Source organism: Orbicella faveolata, unplaced genomic scaffold (genome assembly GCF_042242905.1).
Source record: "Orbicella faveolata isolate gen_17 unplaced genomic scaffold, um_ofav_v1 contig_14, whole genome shotgun sequence".
Lineage (NCBI taxonomy): Eukaryota > Metazoa > Cnidaria > Anthozoa > Scleractinia > Merulinidae > Orbicella > Orbicella faveolata.
The window spans coordinates 7,346,159-7,364,892 of record NW_028301541.1 but is presented as its reverse complement, the minus strand read 5'-3'; the positions used below and the strand labels follow the sequence as shown (position 1 = coordinate 7,364,892).

At 41.3% G+C, this 18,734-nt stretch overlaps 2 protein-coding genes across 3 annotated transcripts in view; both read left to right on the top strand.

Moving 5' to 3' along the window:
- Window positions 1–6,768: 6,768 nt before the first annotated feature.
- The window catches only part of LOC110068631 (receptor-type tyrosine-protein phosphatase F-like), a 52,463-nt gene continuing 40,497 nt past the window's right edge, over window positions 6,769–18,734 (top strand). The window contains exons 1-3 of one of the 2 annotated variants that reach the window (XM_089287420.1): window positions 6,769–7,097; window positions 10,827–11,140; window positions 13,783–13,930. In XM_089287420.1, coding sequence (XP_089143546.1) covers window positions 7,028–7,097; window positions 10,827–11,140; window positions 13,783–13,930 — 532 coding nt within the window. In that variant the 5' untranslated portion in view covers window positions 6,769–7,027. Of the gene's footprint in view, window positions 7,098–9,598; window positions 9,620–10,826; window positions 11,141–13,782; window positions 13,931–18,734 lie in introns of those variants that run through there. The other variant, XM_089287421.1, reaches the window with a different exon arrangement.
- LOC149113785 (uncharacterized) lies at window positions 13,980–18,657 on the top strand. The gene is made up of 2 exons (XM_089287439.1): window positions 13,980–15,036; window positions 17,269–18,657. The coding sequence occupies exons 1-2, from the start codon at window positions 14,604–14,606 to the stop codon at window positions 18,345–18,347; spliced, it is 1,512 nt and encodes a 503-aa protein (XP_089143565.1). The 5' UTR covers window positions 13,980–14,603; the 3' UTR covers window positions 18,348–18,657.

Sequence of the window (18,734 nt, the reverse complement as noted above, 5' to 3'; positions counted from 1 at the left end):
ACCAGAATTAATTAGAATTTTTTTGTGACCTCACTCTCCAGACTTGTCCTAACAAAGGAAGCAACGGTCGCCCATAGCAACCGAAAGACACGAACATAACAAAGCCGACGTTTCGGCCAAAAAACTCCACAATTATCGCCTGAGAGTTTAAACTTGAATGGGAACATCTTTTTCGAACCTTTTTCAACTGATTTAGACGAAAGACTGGCCTCGGCGGGCTACAAAAACGACAAAGAGAAAAAACAGAACAAGACAGCAGAACAAGCCGATAATATTTCATCGCGTGGCTTTCGACACGAAAACGAAAATACAGCTTACTTCTGGATAAATTCAGCCTTAGAAGCCAGCAACCGGTCCCAAATTACTTTCTGTATCCTTACAAATGTCCTGATTTCCATCTCCGAAAGATTTTGCCCCAATTTTGAGCAAATAAACATTTCGCCGGCAACGACCGCCATTACGGTGGCTTGCATACTAAATTAGCTAACTTAACAAAATTCTCCCGAGGGGGGGGGGGATACGACAAATTTGGTGAGAATCAAAAGTAACGCCAATTTTCTGTCACGTTTTCAATCTGTGGTCACTGGAGTGACCAAAATCGATACATCGGTCGGGATAGGGTTTTTTTATGACTTGTGTGACTACTTTGCTAGCCCTTTACTCGTGGAAAACACCAATTAAATTTAATCATGACTTTTAAGAAAGAAAGCTGTTGTTAATAGTGTTATTATTGTGTCGTTGATATCGTTCATGCCCATACATATCCCGAAGAAAGTTCTAGATTAAGACCATTAAGTCATCGGAGATTTGTCAAAGGCTACCACTGATGGTGCAATAATACAGTTTGTGTTGATCAAGTGATGTGATGTCTACAGTAAGAAAAGAATCATCAATGACTGCTTTGGAATGTGCACTGCGTTCCGACGGTAGTGCTAAGCGAACAGTTAAATTTTAAAAGCGCGGTTATAAGATCTAACAGATCTTGTTTTTTTTCGACTTCGGTGCGAGCAGACCCAAGCTTCCACTCGGCCAAATTTTGAGTCACGCAACCTGTGATGTTTACTCGCCAAAAGCTGTTGAAACAATAAATCTCATCTTTCGCGGGAATAAATTAAAAACCCAGCGCTCGTCAAAAATTATATTTTTTCACCAGAAATTTAGCTCGGAACATATACATATTTATATTTGTTTGAATCGTCGATGAAATGACCTTTTCCGGATATTTTTTCCTTCGGGGTCAACCGAAACCTCAGATTACAAAATCACGCCGAACCCACATGTTCCAAAAAATCTCTTCAAAACCCTGACTTCGAAGCGATATAACACTTCAGCGTTAATAGCTACCACACATCGGCAGGCAGTAAATCTATTCGTTAACAATCCAACTTTATCGTGTTAAAATTTCAGCGAAATCGAACAAAACCAGAATTTTAAATTAGAATTTTTTTGTGACCTCACTTCCCAGACTTGTCCTAACAAAGGAAGCAACGGTCGCCCATAGCAACCGAAAGACACGAACATAACAAAGCCGACGTTTCGGGCAAAAAACTCCAGAATTATCGCCTGAGAGTTTAAACTTGAATGGGAACATCTTTTTCGAACCTTTTTCAACTGATTTAGACGAAAGACTGGCCTCGGCGGGCTACAAAAACGACAAAGAGAAAAAACAGAACAAGACAGCAGAACAAGCCGATAATATTTCATCGCGTGGCTTTCGACACGAAAACGAAAATACAGCTTACTTCTGGATAAATTCAGCCTTAGAAGCCAGCAACCGGTCCCAAATTACTTTCTGTATCCTTACAAATGTCCTGATTTCCATCTCCGAAAGATTTTGCCCCAATTTTGAGCAAATAAACATTTCGCCGGCGGCGACCGCCATTACGGTGGCTTGCATACTAAATTAGCTAACTTAACAAAATTCTCCCGAGCGGGGGGTGATACGACAAATTTGGTGAGAATCAAAAGTAACGCCAATTTTCTGTCACGTTTTCAATCTGTGGTCACTGGAGTGACTAAAATCGATACATCGGTCGGGATAGGGTTTTTTTATGACTTGTGTGACTACTTTGCTAGCCCTTTACTCGTGGAAAACACCAATTAAATTTAATCATGACTTTTAAGAAAGAAAGCTGTTGTTAATAGTGTTATTATTGGGTCGTTGATATCGTTCATGCCCATACATATCCCCAAGAAAGTTCTAGATTAAGACCATTAAGTCATCGGAGATTTGTCAAAGGCTACCACTGATGGTGCAATAATACAGTTTGTGTTGATCAAGTGATGTGATGTCTACAGTAAGAAAAGAATCATCAATGACTGCTTTGGAATGTGCACTGCGTTCCGACGGTAGTGCTAAGCGAACAGTTAAATTTTAAAAGCGCGGTTATAAGATCTAACAGATCTTCTTGTTTTTTTTCGACTTCGGTGCGAGCAGACCCAAGCTTCCACTCGGCCAAATTTAGAGTCACGCAACCTGTGATGTTTACTCGTCAAAAGCTGTTGAAACATTAATAAATCTCATCTTTTGCGGAAAAAAATTAAAAACCCAGCGCTCGTCAAAAATTATATTTTTTCAGCAGAAATTTAGCTCGGAGCATATACATATTTATATTCGTTTGAATCGTCGATGAAATGACCTTTTCCGGATATTTTTTCCTTCGGGGTCAACCGAAACCTCCGATTACAAAATCACGCCGAACCTACACGTTGCAAAAAAATCTCTTCAAAACCCTGACTTCGAAGCGATATAACACTTCAACGTTAATAGCTACCACACATCGGCGGACGGTAAATCTATTCCTTAACAATCCAGCTTTATCGTTTTAAAATTTCAGCGAAATCGAACAAAACCAGAATTAATTAGAATTTTTTTGTGACCTCACTCCCCAGACTTGACCTAACAAAGGAAGCAACGGTCGCCCATAGCAACCGAAAAACACCAACATAACAAAGCCGACGTTTCGGCCAAAAAATTCCAGAATTATCGCCTGAGAGCTTAAACTTGAATGGGAACATCTTTCTCGAACTTCTTTCAACTGATTTAGACGAAAGACTGGCCTCGGCGGGCTACAGAAAAGACCAAGAGAAAAACAGAACAAGACAGGAGAACAAGCCGATAATATTTCATCGCATGGCTTTCGGCACGAAAACGAAAATACAGCTTACTTCTGGATAAATTCAGCCTTAGAAGCCAGCAACTGGCCCCAAATTACTTTCTGTATCCTTACAAATGTCTTGATTTCCATCTCCGAAAGATTTTGCCCCAATTTTGAGCAAATAAACATTTCGTCGACGGTGACCGCCATTACGTTGGCTTGCATACTAAATTAGCTAACTTGACAAAATTCTCCCGTGGGGGGGATATGACGAAAAGAGCTGAAAGATGGCGTATAATTGGCTAATGATGAGATCATCCCACTGTCCACATTTGGTGAGAATCGAAAGTAACGCCAATTTTCTGTCACGTTTTCAATCTGTGGTCACTGGAGTGACCAAAATCGATACATCGGTCGGGATAGAGTTTTATTATTAAATTATATGACTTGTGTGACTACTTTACTAGCCCTTTACTCGTGGAAAACACCAATTAAATTTAATCATGACTTTAAAGAAAGAAAGCTGTTGTTAATAGTGTTATTATCGTGTCATTTATATCGTTCATGCCCATACATATCCCGAAGAAAGTTCAACAAAGATTAAGACCATTAGGTCATCGGAGATTTGTCAATGGCTACCACTGATGGTGCAATAATACAGTTTGTGTTGATCAAGTGATGTGATGTCTACAGTAAGAAAAGAATCATCAATGACTACTTTGGAATGTGCACTCCGTTCCGACGGTACTGCTAAGCAAACAGTTAAATTTTAAAAGCGCGGTTATAAGATCTAACAGATCTTCTTGTTGGTTTTGTAATCGGACCTTAAGCGTCACCACACGCATATAAAAGCTGAGTTAGCGTCCCTTTAAAGTAGTTTTTTCGTTCCTTCTCGCGTGGCCTTGTCAACCTTGAACTCTTGATGTTTTTTGATTTCCTAACCCTTGGCTCAAGCGGGACCGATATGTGAGTACCTTTGTCATTTTGATTAGGTTACGTTTTTACAGCTATGGGCGAAAGAATACAAAGGAACATTTGTACAATGTTAATTGATTTATAATCGTCTAAATTAGAAAATGTTCTTAACGTTACTAGAGTGAACGCCCACCTTTTAGGTTCCAAAGCATTGAGCTGTTAATCAGTTCCTTTTGTTGTGTATTTCTGTGATCGAATCTTATTGAGTATCTTAGCGTAGTATTCACGCTGGCTATTTTTTGATGTATTGTTATTCAATTTCGTTATATTATCGATTCCAAATCGTTAGTTTGTCTCGTGTAAGTTTTGACTATTTGTTACGCAACTTTTCCGCTAAATTGATAGAAATTCGTTACATATTGTTATTTCAGTTTACGATCGTTTATTTTGATGCAATAAATCGCCGATAACCGTCAACTTTGGTTTTCCGTGGTTTACTGCTTGTCTACCCTTGAAGACGACCTGTAAAGTAGTCCCACCCACTAGTTTGTCGCGACACGCCTACAGCTCGTTTTGTTTCGTCTCGTTTTGGAATTTGCCAGTCGCTGCAGACGCTACAAAGACCAAACCATTGAACATGAGGATTGGCGTCAGACAAGGCTCTGCCTGCTATTTCCCTTGCTGTTTCTGGTTGCCCTTGATTGGGTGACCACGACAGCCTTTGCCAGAAGAAGTGGTATATAGTGGTCTTCCACAACATCTTTGGAAGATCTTGATTACGCAGATGATCTGGCCTTACTGTCGCACAGAGTGCAGGACATGAGAGATAAGACACAGGCCTTAAAGGAGCAAGGTGCAAAGGTAGGCCTGAAGATCAATGCTACAAAGACAAAGATGACGCGTATCTGTACCAAACGCAGCGATGGTGCATTCATCGAAGGGGAGCAGGTCGAGGAGGTGGACGAATTCACGTTCCTCGGGAGCATTGTTAGTAAGAAGGGAGGTACTGACGAGGACATCCAGGCACGCATTGGGAAGGCAAGGCAGCCATTTGCAATGTTGATGTTAAGTGTCACCCTCATTTGCGATGTTGATCTTAAATATCACCCTCTTTAAATAAAGTTTGATTGATTGATTGATTGATCGATCGATCTATTGAGGCCAATGTGACGGGCTACGGCACTGACAACTAAGACCAAGTTGAGAGTCTCTGGGTCAAGTGTGAAGGCTGTGCTTCTGTGTCGTTCTGAAACTTGGCAACCAGGGGATTGAAGCAGAAGTTGCAAGTGTTCATCAATAAGAGCCTGAGGAACATCCTGCGGATTTGGTGGCCTAGACGAATACGCAATGAGGAGCTCTGGAGACAAGCATAGCAACGATCGGTAGAGCAGGAGATAAGACAAAGAGCGTGGGGTTAGATTTGCCACACGCTGAGGAGACCAGACGGATACATAGCTAAGAGGGCGATAGAGTGGAACCTACAGGAGAAGGGCAAGAGAGGCAGACCCCAGCACACCTGGAGGCGCAGAAGAATAGCAGAGTTGGAGGAGAGACAGCTCACGGAGCAGGAAGTGAAGCGCACTGCTCAAAATAGGGTCAGGTGGCGGGCACTAGTAGACGACCTCTGTTCCATCGGGAACGAAGAGGATTGAGAGAGTGAGTTCTGCATCGAATGTAGCATAACATTTAGATCGAATATTCGTTATTCCTAGTAGATTTTAACAACAATAAGCATTCAATGACTGGCCCCGAGGGAAACAGTAAGTTTTGTTTCCCCTCCACCTCGGGGAAACAAAACTCACTGTTTCCCGCGGGACCAGTCATTAAGTGTTTTGCTATACCTCCCAACTCGAAAATAGAAAAAAAATGCGAAGAAATCGTTTGCTTGACGTCGGCTGGCTCACAAATTTGCCGCGGTTTCAAGGAGCACGACCTGATCACGTGCGAGTCGAAAGTTCAAGTTGTTGTTTCCCTAGGGAGTTAGTGAGTTTTGACCCACGACACGTGACACGTTCTCCTCCAAACGAAAAACATATTTGAGTTGGGAGGTATAACAAAGCTTATTCATAATTCATTGCCTATGGAGGTAGCTATTTCATTATTACTTTAAGCGGACTGATGTGCCAACTAGCTTGAGTTTTCCTTGAGCTAACAGTTATCAAGGTGCATCCAGGTTGAATACCACTCGTAGACTGAACAAAGCGTGAGGTCAAGATGGCTGGATATTGGCCAAGTTCTTTTTTTTTTTTTGCGATGCCAACATCCCGCCATCTTGAAAGAATAAGCTTGGTCAATAAAGGATTTATTATATGGATGTCGAAGAACACTTTTATTGCGGGACACAGCGGGTAATTCCGAGTGGGCAAGATAGTGCCATCTTGCCCGCTCGGGTAGCCAATCACAGCGCAGGATTTGATTCATCTTGCCCGCGCAGGGAGCTAGCCATATAATAAATTTAGTTACCTCATGCGTACTATTCCTAGTAAAATTTTTTGTTTCTCAGGTTCACGATCCCTGAGTCGTGAGAGGAAAATACTGCACTTGCTTCCCAGAGAGTGAACCTAGGTTCTTTTTACGGTTCCAGAGTACGGCAAACAATTGGGTCTATCGGGCGATACGGATGGGAAAAAAGATCTCTGAATGGCCCTAGGTTGGGTTCAGAGACCTACAATTTTCTTTTAGCTAACCTGTTAAACGGGAATTCTTGCGTCCTATCATCGTATGGTATCTATCTCCGTTTTAGAGTTATTTGTAGTTTCACTTTTACGCAGAATGTGCTTATATAGTGTGATTAAGATATAAAACTTATGAGAATTTTCGGACACCTTTTCGTTGAATCGAATTGTCCTTGAGCAAATATCACGAAAAAGAGAAACGTCGCATTAATTTCAATCTAATTACAGACATTTCTATTGAAATCAAGCCTTTCAGTACAAAAGGTTAGCCAAGCGGAAAGTCTCTCCTTCTTTAGATCGTATTTCGGAGCCGAAATAGAAACATGAGAAAGTGCCAAGATGTCGGAGCATGATCCCAAGCTATATTTCCGGGTGGCTTTCCTCGCTTTACTTCTTCATTTTGCCTCAGGTGAGCGTAGTATCGTTTATAATGTTTCCACAAGTTAACGTTTCAGTTACAGAGCTTGTTTCATTTGGCTTTTTAGACTGATTTTGTAGCAAAGAGAGAAAATGTGTTTACTCTAATTAATATGCGAGACTATACGCTGATAAGACAAATGGGTCCAAACAGGCTTTTGCGTCGAACTACACGTCACCTTGCGGCGTTTTTTACATTCAGGGTTGATTTTCCTGCTCCTGTTCTCACTAACATTTTGCTGTGCAGTGATCTAAACAATTGGTATCTTCTTTTTGAACTGCTCACTCTATATAAATTTCAGTCTTAAACAGACATCGTATCGCTATGCAAATTCAGCACAGTTGACACTTGACTAACTTTTGCTTTACAGTACAATTTAAGCATAGTCATGATCTGTTTCTCAGGAAGAGAATTGAAGTTAGATGTATTAATTCTGCGGCAATGAATTACTAGGTTTTAGTATCTTCTCTTAATATGTAACACAGTATAATTTAGGCTTTTAAAAGACTATATGCAGGGGTAATAATGCGATGTTGTTATTGCTTTCATTCCGTGATACTGGCTGTTAGACGTACGGAATTCATAAGAATGTCTTTCGAGTTTTTGTCTTTTACCTTATTACAATCAACATGCCATACAGGTGAAAGATTGAAGCGTAGCCAGGATGAGACATAATCAAAATTACGATAAAAACGTTTGCTGGCTAAAAAATTTCAAAGAAGAACATGAGCTTTCGGCTGTCAATCTAGACTACAGCCTTCGACGGATAAAAAATGGAATGCAAAATGATAAAATATATGCAAGAAAAGACGAGATAAAAATATTAAGAAAAATGTATAAATTAGGTGACTATTATATATACATTTCGCCGATAAAAGTAAAATATAAAGCTTTAAGGTAAAAAGCTGTTAAAATTAATAGCTATCTGTTTAAAAAGAATACTATACTAGTTTGGAATTGGCGTAGAATTATTGTCAGCATGCTTGGTAGCAGAGGTGTGCCAAGCCTCCAAAGCTTTCCTAATGCGAAAGGAGCCTTTGTCGATGACACTAGAATCATCAAAATCTATGCGATGGTCGAACGACCACGTATGTTTCGCATTGTTTGACCATTAGCACATGTTTTGACATTCCTGATACATCTTCTTTCTTACGAGTTTCAAAACACTGGCCAGTTCCGCCTACATAACACCAATCACAATCGGCACAGGGTATTTTATAAATCACGTTCGGTTGATGTTCGATATTCCACCTATGTTATTTCCAACATCTTAAAGCGGAAATTTTCCAAACCACCCACACACGAAAAACGCTGCCAACGTAGGATCTACAAGAGATCTGATCAGCCAAAAAAATATAATGACAAACAATAATCTGCAAGGTTGATACTACGTGAAAGACTTTTCGAGACACCAACATGACAAGAACTGATAAAGCAGGATCGCAACAGTGGACAGCTGTTTCGTCCTTATTGGGACTCGTCAAGACTGTGTAGCTTTATCGGTTTTTGTCATGTTGGTGTCTCGAAACGTCTTTCACGTAGTATCAGCCTTACAGTCTATTGTTTGTCGAGAATTTATGCAATTATCGTAAAATTGCTCGTTCTCGCTCGTTGACGCACTGCATGAACTATAATTTCATGTCTGTCCACTTATTGACAAAGAAAATTAGCCAACGAGTGCGCGAGAAATTCTACAGTTATTGTGAAAAAACAGATACAAGGCTTACTGAACATGCTGAAGCTTACTGAAACAGATAAAACATAAACTTTCCATGGCATCAGTTAAAGAAAAAATAACTAAATAAAAGAAATCCAGTGAGTGACAAGCCCTGAAAGAAATCGCTTGTGTTTACCACTTTTGCATTCCATCCTTTATGAATAATTTTGCCAGAACTAAGCAACAATTTGGCAATATTAAGGACCTGTAAATACGTTTTTCCGAGAAACGGAACCAAAAGACGAATTTATGCAGTCTAATTAAAAGTTCTCTTGAAAAATTTACTTCACATAACAGACATATAGCAATAACCTTTTAGTCCATTAGAAAGCAACATTGAGATCATCGGCAATCGTCAGATCGTTGAATTTTGAGTGCAGACCGTAAATTATTTGGGCTGCAGCCGGTCTATTTTCGCGCCAAAAATTAAGGCAAGGCTGCTAAGCTTGCAGGAGCCCACACACAACCACGATGGTGACCGTTTGTTGTTGAACAAGTTTGGTCATGTGAGACAGGCAACGAAATTAGTACGTTTTTGTGATATTTTAAACTCTGGACGTCCAGTTATATCACGTTTGTGTCAAATGTTGTCTCGAGGAATGTCACTGAAGGTGACTGAAAGTGCAGAAATTATGTACATGTCCTGCCAGAGACCCTGCCAGAACGTTGGCGCAACTCTTCAGTCTTTTAACTGGCAAATCTGGGCCTTTGGCAGCTTTTTCACAGCCTGGGTTGGAGGATCTCTGTTACAAACAGTTGCTCTTGTTTGTAGCGATGACCAAGCAAAGGTACCTTGGTATGGCTGGTATCGTTTTGTGTTTTGTAGCGGAGAGTGAGGTGGGGGCTTTTTTGACCGATGTAGACAGTGGCAAAAGCTTAGAGTCAACAAATTCCGAACAAAATTGAGCTTCGAAGTATTAAACAAGAAGCCTGGCTACCATCCTCGGGCAGTTCTAGCAGTATGAAGTCTTTAGCCAAATTCTATGTAAACACGAGTACATTTGTGAGCCGTTTCAATGTAGTTCCGCTTGTTTTTCAACTCTTTGGCAGATGTAGAAAGATTGAGAAACAAATTATTTTCGCATTTTGATCGTGTCTTACTTATGATCTATTAGAGGACAGACACATAGATGAAATCATTGACATTCTTTTGTTTTCTTGATTATCTTAATAACAAGTATATTCCATGCTGCCATCCATGCATCTGTTCAGTAACAGATCACAGAAGACGTCAAAATGTAATGAGGACATCAGTGATACACTCGGCTATCGCTTCATGTGCCACTTTTTTGTTCTTATCACTTTTCAATGTCATCTGTGTTCTATTACTGAACAGATGGGTAGCAACATGGAATCTATTAGTCTATTAGTCAATTAGACACTTAAAGAAAAAATGACACTTTTCAATGTTTAACCTTTTATTGTACATGTTATTTCAATGTTGAAATAAGTAACACATTCTGTGAAATTCCAGAGGGTGGCAATTTTGTTTTCAAATGAATTAAAAAAAATCAGAGGATTGCACAGGCACTTCCTGGTCAGATTCAAATGTTCCCCAACCCACAAATATGACCAAGAATTGGCTGCCCAATACATGGTATATTTTATTTTAAAAAATCCTGACCTTTTCTGTACACTCCTTTTTTTCAGAAGGATTTATCTTGTTACATATAATAGTTCATAAATGAATGTAAAGCAAAATAAAAATAATGTAAAGGAGACTGGATTGAAAATATGATATACAGAGTAGATACTTCCAGGTTTCAATAGCTACCCCTGTACATGCACCTGTAGTGCTTAAAGATTGTATGAGGGTTTTGTCAGTGTACATGCAGTGCACATAATACGGTACTTGTATATTACTCTGAAATTAAATGTAAAACAGTTAAGTACATGTAGTCAAACATTCCTTTCTCCTTTTACATCTAGGTACATGTTGGTAAGTTAATTTGACAAAAGAGTTGTGAGACATTAAATTCTTTGTTTTTTTGTATAATTTCCAGGAGACTGTGTTAATTTAGATCTTGGAATGGAAAGTGGATCAATTCCAGACAGCAATATAACTGCTTCCTCAGAAAAAAATGCCAACACAACAGCCAAGAATGGTCGACTGAACTTTACATCAGGGTCATCATGGTGTGCAGAAACAAGTGACAGTAATCCATATCTACAGATTGATCTACAAACACTTCATATCATCTGTGCTGTGTCCACTCAAGGGAATTCTCAAGCAGATCAGTGGGTGAAGACCTACAAACTTAAGTTGTCTACAAATGGGTCAACATGGACAGACTACAAAGAAGGTGGACAAGTTAAGGTAAAATGTCATATGTACAGCCCATTTAAACAACACCAGAAGTAAAGAGCTGGATTAGTTGGTTTAAGACATTTACTTGCTACCCAGAGTTTCATGCTTCTTCTGAAACAATCATCAGGCAACCGCCAGAAAAAAACAGTTATAGGGAAAGATATTTGAAAAAAATCAGAACAATACATAATACATTGTAGGTCAATAATAGTAGTTACTACAATTCACCCCTTATGTATTGTAGCATATATTTCTGTGCACAAGCAAGTATTCACTGTATTTCTCATAAGAACTGATCAATTGGTTTATTTTGCTTTATATAATAATTAAATGAATGCATGTATTCCGATTGGTAAATCAGCTATGGTTTATTGTGCCAGTAAAGTCATAGAAATTTTGCATGTCTTCTTAATTATTACATGAAAGCAATAGACCACAAGTTTTTATGGTTTAGAGGCATGATAAACCACTTGGGATGTTGGAAGAAGACTAGAAGAATTCGTAAATCACTCGCCTGTGCCTCATGATTTATGAATTCTTCTCGTGTTCTTCCAACATCCTGCGTGGTTTATCAGTCTGTAAACCATAAAAACTTGTGGTCTATTGCTTCATTACACTGGTGCTCTCTGAGGGTGGCAAAGGGTTTTTGTGTAACGCGTGATCGCCCCAAAATTAGCAGCGTAATGCGTTATTGAGAGCAAATTAGCCGCATGACGTGGGATCAGATGTCACAACGTGATGCATGATTTGCTTTTGTACAAGCATGTGATGCATGATTCACCAATTAGATTTCTGTGATAAGTGAATGTTCCTTGAACTAGATGGATACCATTACCCATAGTTTTAAAAAAGTGTCGGACATGACACCATTTCTGGTCTCTTTTGTCCTTTTCTTGACCTCCCTTGATCTTCATGGATCTTCATAATACTTTAGGTCCAAAAAATTGTGACACAATGGAAAAAGCTTTTTGTTATGGTTACCGTATACATGTACCTTCAGATTGGCAATTTTCTTCAAATTTGTATTTTTGGGTCAAAGTAATGGTTGAAGAGTAATCTCTAATTTCTGAAAAAAATTTAAAGGAGACTAAATATTGGTGGCAAAATGCCGGTTTTATGTTTTCACTGGAAGTTAAAGTTTCCCTCTTGATTGACAGCCCTGTAATGTGTATGCAGTCAACCAAGACAACTTTTGTTGGAATTACCAGTTGATTTGAATGCCACACATTGACTACACAGTTGATCAGCATTGTTGTTCTCGCTACCAAACATTTTTTTATGTCGTGTGTAATTCTGTCAAGTTATAAGTAAACTTGGACCACAGAAACTCCATGGACCAGTTCAAAAAAGGGAAAAGAGCGAGGAACAAATAAAAATACATCATCAAGTGAGGATTAGCGACAGTTGGCCTCGTGGATGAAGCTATAGCTATTGTATCCAGCAGCCTTTGCAGGCAAAAAAAGTCAAGTCAAGAGAAGGGAAAAGTTCTGTAAAAATTTGGGAACTTGACAGTGATAACAGCGATGTTGACAGATACTTCTGATGAGTCTGATACTGATGAAATGTTAGACTCATTGAGAGCCATTCGAATATTATCCATGCACAGTTGCTCTGCTGTGCTTTCTTTTGTTTGTTTTCTTAACCCAGCTGCTCTAGCATTCGTTATATTTTCCCCATTTTCCCAGACCACTGCTTCAAGAAAAACCGAGCTACTTAAGAATTAACTCTCTGCCCTGAGGGCAATGCGAAACACAAGGTTGGGACGGTGTTTTGGAGACTCGCACATAAATTATTGGAATAATTTTTATTGATGCTTGTGTTATTTTATTTTAATATTATTCTATTTTAATTATATTTTTTATGACTTATAAAGTGCCTAGATCATGCTTGGATAGGCGCTATAAAAATGCTATTTATTATCATTTAGTACTAAAAATTTCACCAGGAGGTTGACAGTAGTAAACTTTCCCTGCCCTGATTGGTTTAGTTATCTGAGAACTCATTTGAAGGCATTTGTGGGCGGAGTTTGTTTTTGAAGCAAGAGATTTTTCTGAACGCTGTTTTCTCGAATAATTTTTTTTGCTTGAAGCGGACGCTTGAAAGAGTTTTAAAGGGAATTTGTTTGGATTGCCCTCAAATTTGGACAGTAGCTAGTTTAACATATAAACAACAAATTGTTGTGAATTGTATATTTCCAGATATTTTTTCGCTGAAAGTGACAAGTTTGTATGTCACTCCACATTTTTTTGAATCCTGAATGTTCTGTAACTTTAGAAGTTCAGTTCAAATAGTTTTGCCTGCCTGTGAATACTAGTTGCTTTCCTGTTGAATGAAACCCCTGGGCATAGCAAATAAACACAAAATGTAATGCTTATTAAAAACACCCAATACTCTGAATTATGATTATTATGTTTTAGCTGTTTCTTTTTTTGTTAAAATGACAAAACAGCAAAGTAAAAGAAAATACAAAACAATTATTGCAGTACAATACCAGTAACTATATCACTAATTTATATGAAGTATTTAATCCTCTGAATTACAATGTCTAAACAATTATGCTATCATTTGATCAATATTTTGCACTTATATATGCTTTGAGTTTCTGAGTTTTTTTTGTTTTTTTTGTTTTGCTGTTTCTTTTTTGACTTCAGTCTCTTACTGGAAATGAGGACAAAAACTCAGAGGTGAAGCACATTCTTTATGAAGGTGTTTTAGCAAGGTATTTGCAATTCCTGCCAGAAACTCACCATGGTGGTGTGTGTTTGAGAACAGAGTTGTTTGGAGTGAAACTAAAACCAGGTGAATACAGATTTTATTCCTTATACATGTACAATTGTATTACCATGGCCTAATGGTTGCTGTCCTTGAATTTTGTAGGATTATTCTGGGTCTTTTTCCACAAAGTTTCAAGTGAATGTAGTCCACATCTTTTAGTGGATACTTTTGGGACTGGAGTGGTAACTTTAAAGAACCAAATGTAGTTCCCAGGCATCAAACCCATGTATCACTCTTTGCATCACCACTGTGCATAGTGCATGTACACTGTATGCATGGGACAAGTTTGCAAATTTGGCAAGCTCCTGATGTGAAAGTAGCCTCATGGTTAGTATGCTCGTGTCCGGATGGGGCGGTCCTGGTTCGAGCCCTGGCCATTGACATTGCGCTGTGTTCTTGGGCAAGACACTTTACTTTCACAGTGCCTCTCTTCACCCAGGTGTATAAATGGATACCAGGGAACTTAATGCTGGGGATAACCCTGTGATGGACTAGCATCCCATCCAGAGGGAAGTAGAAATACTCCTTGTTACTTCATGCTGCAGAAGCCAGGATAAGTGATGTTAATATTGTTAATATAGGTTAATGTAGCCGGCACGTGCTAGCATCATATCACATTGTACACTCGCTTATCGCTGTTAAGTTCGATCGTTTAGCTGTTTGCTCTCTTCGACTTGTACCGGTTCGTTTCAACGCAATGTCTTCGAAAAGCAAATCCGAACGCAAAAATAAATGCCCCGGTTGTGGAACACCGAAAGATAAGCACGATTTTGCAGCAATGGGAAAACACTGCGAAGGACCCGAAGAACGAGATTCTGATAGCGACGGCACCATGGAGGAGTCGCCCGTCGAAGAGGAGAAACAACTCGCTCCTGATTCTGGCGATAAGCAGGACGCCTTGCTCCAAGCCATACGAGCTTTGTCGAGCCAAGTGGAAGCCTTGCAGCTCGAGCAGCAAACACTATGCGACACGGTAACCGAACTAACAACAACCAAGGATAAAATTGGGGGCGGTGCCTCAACATACGAACCGTCCGCTCGTGCCGACAACAAAGACAACAACTCCCCCATCCAGATGACACAGCAACCTCCATCTGGCTCACACAGTGGCTCTGGCCAACCAATTGCAGGTACCGTACTTAAAGCCGTAAAAGCTGGCGCTTATGTTGATTTTCTCGATCTCCTTCCCCGCCTCAAAGTTAAGCCCGACACATGTGGCGATGTTATCTCTGGAACCGGCGATCGGAAAGCAAGTGCGACCCAGAACGTAACTATCGAATCGTTCGACTCGTGGCTCGAGGCGTGGAACATTTATGAGGCGCTCGTGATGGATGTCTCACCACTTCGTTACAAGGAACTTGCCCGCTACCGTGACGTGATTCAAAAAGCGAACAGGAAATTCGTGTGGAGCGCCGTTTACAATTACAATGTCCAATTTCGTCTCAGCCAAACTCTAAATACCTCTGCACGCTTTGACACCGTTGACACGACGTTGTACACAACAATTCTCGACTCGTCCGCCGTCAGGAGAGAAGGCGTCTCTTGTCAGCGTTGTAAATCCCCGAATCATTTGGTGCGTGATTGCCTTTTTCGTGCGAAAACCACGTTGGAGGAAAATCAAGGCGCGAAGAAAATTAGCTCGCGCCCGCGCCCAGACGCAAGCCAGCAAAATTACGCCTGGAAATACGACAAGTGGTTCACAAGCAATGGCAAAGAAGGCTGCAACCTGTTTCAGCGCAATTCTTGCCAACAAGGAACTGAGTGCAAGCACGCCCACGTTTGCAAGGCTTGCCGGGGGGAGCACTCTCTGGCCGATTGTAAATACGTTACCGGACATTAACTCACCCTTCAATCTTGATACCTGGACGGACTGCTTATCACGTTACCCTGATCAAACGCTTGCAAATGATTTATTACATGACATTCGTTCTGGAGTAAACATCGGTTTCTCCGGAAACCGTTACAGTCAGATCTATGATAACCATTTATCAGCATCAACAAACCCCGAGGCGGTGGCAAGAGAGCTGGAACGCGAACTTTGTCTTAATCGTAAGATTGGTCCTTTTCTTACACCACCCTTTGCTAACTTTGTCAGATCGCCGATGGGCGCTATTCCTAAAAAGCGCTCGATGCCTACGAAATGGCGCATAATTCACGATCTATCATGGCCCGCCGCTCACTCTGTCAATGATGGCATTCCCAAAGAACTGTTTTCCTGTACCTACGACACACATGACCGCACGATTTCACAACTTAAACTCCATGGAAAAGGCGCATTAATGAGTAAACTTGATTTATCTGATGCCTTTCGTCACATTTTAGTGCGTCGCGAAGACTGGGAGCTCCTTGGCTCCACATGGCAAATTGACATTAATGGCACACTCACCACTGCTTACTTTGTCGATGCCTTTTTGCCTTTCGGATTGCGCAGCTCGCCCGTGCTCTTCCTCAAGTACGTGGATATCTTATCGTTCACCATGCGCGACCGTGGGGCCAGCCCCGTTTGGAACTACCTGGACGACTTCTGGACCTGTGGCCCCCCTGCCCCAGACCCCCTCTGCCAAACCAACTTAGATCTCATGCTCAGTACCTGTGCAGATCTCAGCTTCAATTCAAATCCTGCCAAGACTGTTGTGCCATGCAGTACCCTAGAACTACTGGGTATCGAACTCAATAGCATTGCTCAAGAGGCGTGCATCTCACAGACCCGTCTGGACGAGACTCTCAACTTACTTCGAATGTGGCAAACCAAAGCCTCCTGCACAAAGAGACAGCTCCAGTCCCTCATTGGGAAACTCAACTTCATCTGCTCCGTATGCAGACCCGGTAGAACATTTCTTCGTCGAATGATCGAACTTTTGTCCAAAGGATCCCACCCGAGCCATCATATCCGTCTTACTAAGTGGTTCTTCAAAGACGTCGAATGGTGGCTGTCATTTCTCTCTGATTGGAATGGTCGCAGTTTGTTCTATGATGAACAGTGGCTCAGCAACGCGTGCCTACACCTGTTTACTGATGCCTGTGCCGAGTCCTTTGGAGCCTTATTTGGCACCGCTTGGCTCTGTGCAACCTTTAATGAAGTCGGTATCCCCAGTCGTCGCTCCATAACGTACAAAGAACTTTATGCCATCACCATGGCCATGACAGTCTGGGCCCCCTCCCTAACCTCACAAAGTCTTTTGTTTCATTGTGACAATCAATCAGTCGTGCGCATTCTGACCTCCGGTTCCAGCAAATGTCGCCACATTATGTCCCTCGTCCGTTATCTTTTCTTCATCTGCGCCAAGTTTAACATTGTATTGAAGGCTGTGCACATCCCTGGGATACTAAATTCTGCTTCTGATGCCTTGTCTCGATTACAGGTCCAATGCTTTCGCAAGTTGGTGCCCGACGCAGACCTCCTGCCTACGCCGGTCCTTCCGCTGAACTTGGCCGCCTTCAAATGAGGGCTGACCACTACTTCCATAAAGGGTTAGCTGAAAATACCCATCGCACATACAGTTCCGCGCAACGCCAGTACCTCACATTCTGCGACAGACATGGCTTCACTGCCGTTCCCGCATCCGAGGAAACACTCTCTTTGTTCGTGGCCTTCTTAGCTGACCGTTTAAAACCACAATCGATTAAAGTGTACCTCGCTGGCGTACGTGCATTACACATCAGTCACGGAATTCATAATCCTCTTACTCACACTATTAAGCTACACCAAACCTTGCAAGGAATTGAACACGTACACTCCAGTCCAGCCAAGCAGAAATTACCTATAACCTTTGACCTTCTGTGTCGCCTAAAATATTTTATCGACCCACACTCCGAAGATGATACAGTTTACTGGGCGGCCATGACCACCGCCCACTTTCTGCTCCTACGCGCGGGAGAATTTACCGTCACCAGCAAAACATCTTATGATATCGAGACCTTACTCCGCCTACAGGATGTCAACCTTCACACCACGCAAACTGGTGATGAATATGCAGCTCTCCACCTGCGAAAATCGAAGACTGATCAACAACACCGTGGAGTGGTCCTATATGTTGGTCATGCTCACCACACTGTTTGTGCAGTCTGCGCCTTAAAGACCAATCTACGCCTTCAACATGCTCATCCACGTGCCACCCCCAGCGACCCATTGTTCCGGCTTTCCTCTGGACTACCACTAGCCCGCAGAGATCTCACCACTTTCCTTTCAACACTGCTCCGACTCGTGGGTCTAGACCCTCACCATTACAGCGGACACAGTTTTCGCATTGGTGGTGCAACGTCTGCTACCATCGTAGGACTGAACGATTATGAGATCACACTGCTAGGTCGCTGGTCCTCTGATTGTTATAAAAGATACATTCGCTCTCCCTTAAGTCTCTTCCTAAAGGTTGCTCCTCGTATCGCACAGACTAAGGACATTCCTTACCAATATACCTCTCCTTACCACTCCAGCACTTAGTTTTTCATTGGGCCACTTTTTTGGGCAGTTTGTTTTGTGTCCCAATATATACATTACATTAAACTGCTCGTTTGAGGCCCAACCCCGTGTGCTGTTCTTCTTGTGGTAAGGGGCAGGGACATTAAGTGATGTTAATATTGTTAATATAGTTTAATGTAGCCGGCACGTGCTAGCATCATATCACATTGTACACTCGCTTATCGCTGTTAAGTTCAATCGTTTAGCTGTTTCCCTTAACCCTCCCTACCCCTAGCAGTTTGTTTTGTGTCCCAATATATACATTACATTAAACTGCTCGTTTGAGGCCCAACCCCGTGTGCTGTTCTTCTTGTGGTAAGGGGCAGGGACATTAAACTCCAGTCTGATGAGCCATGCAGACTTAACCTG

Coding starts and splice junctions, on each gene's coding strand:
- LOC149113785 (XM_089287439.1), top strand. CDS start 14,604: ATGTCTTCGAAAAGCAAATCCGAACGCAAAAATAAATGCCCCGGTTGT. Junction 15,037..17,268: donor CTCTGGCCAACCAATTGCAG/GTACCGTACTTA, acceptor TCTCGATTACAG/GTCCAATGCTTTCGCAAGTT.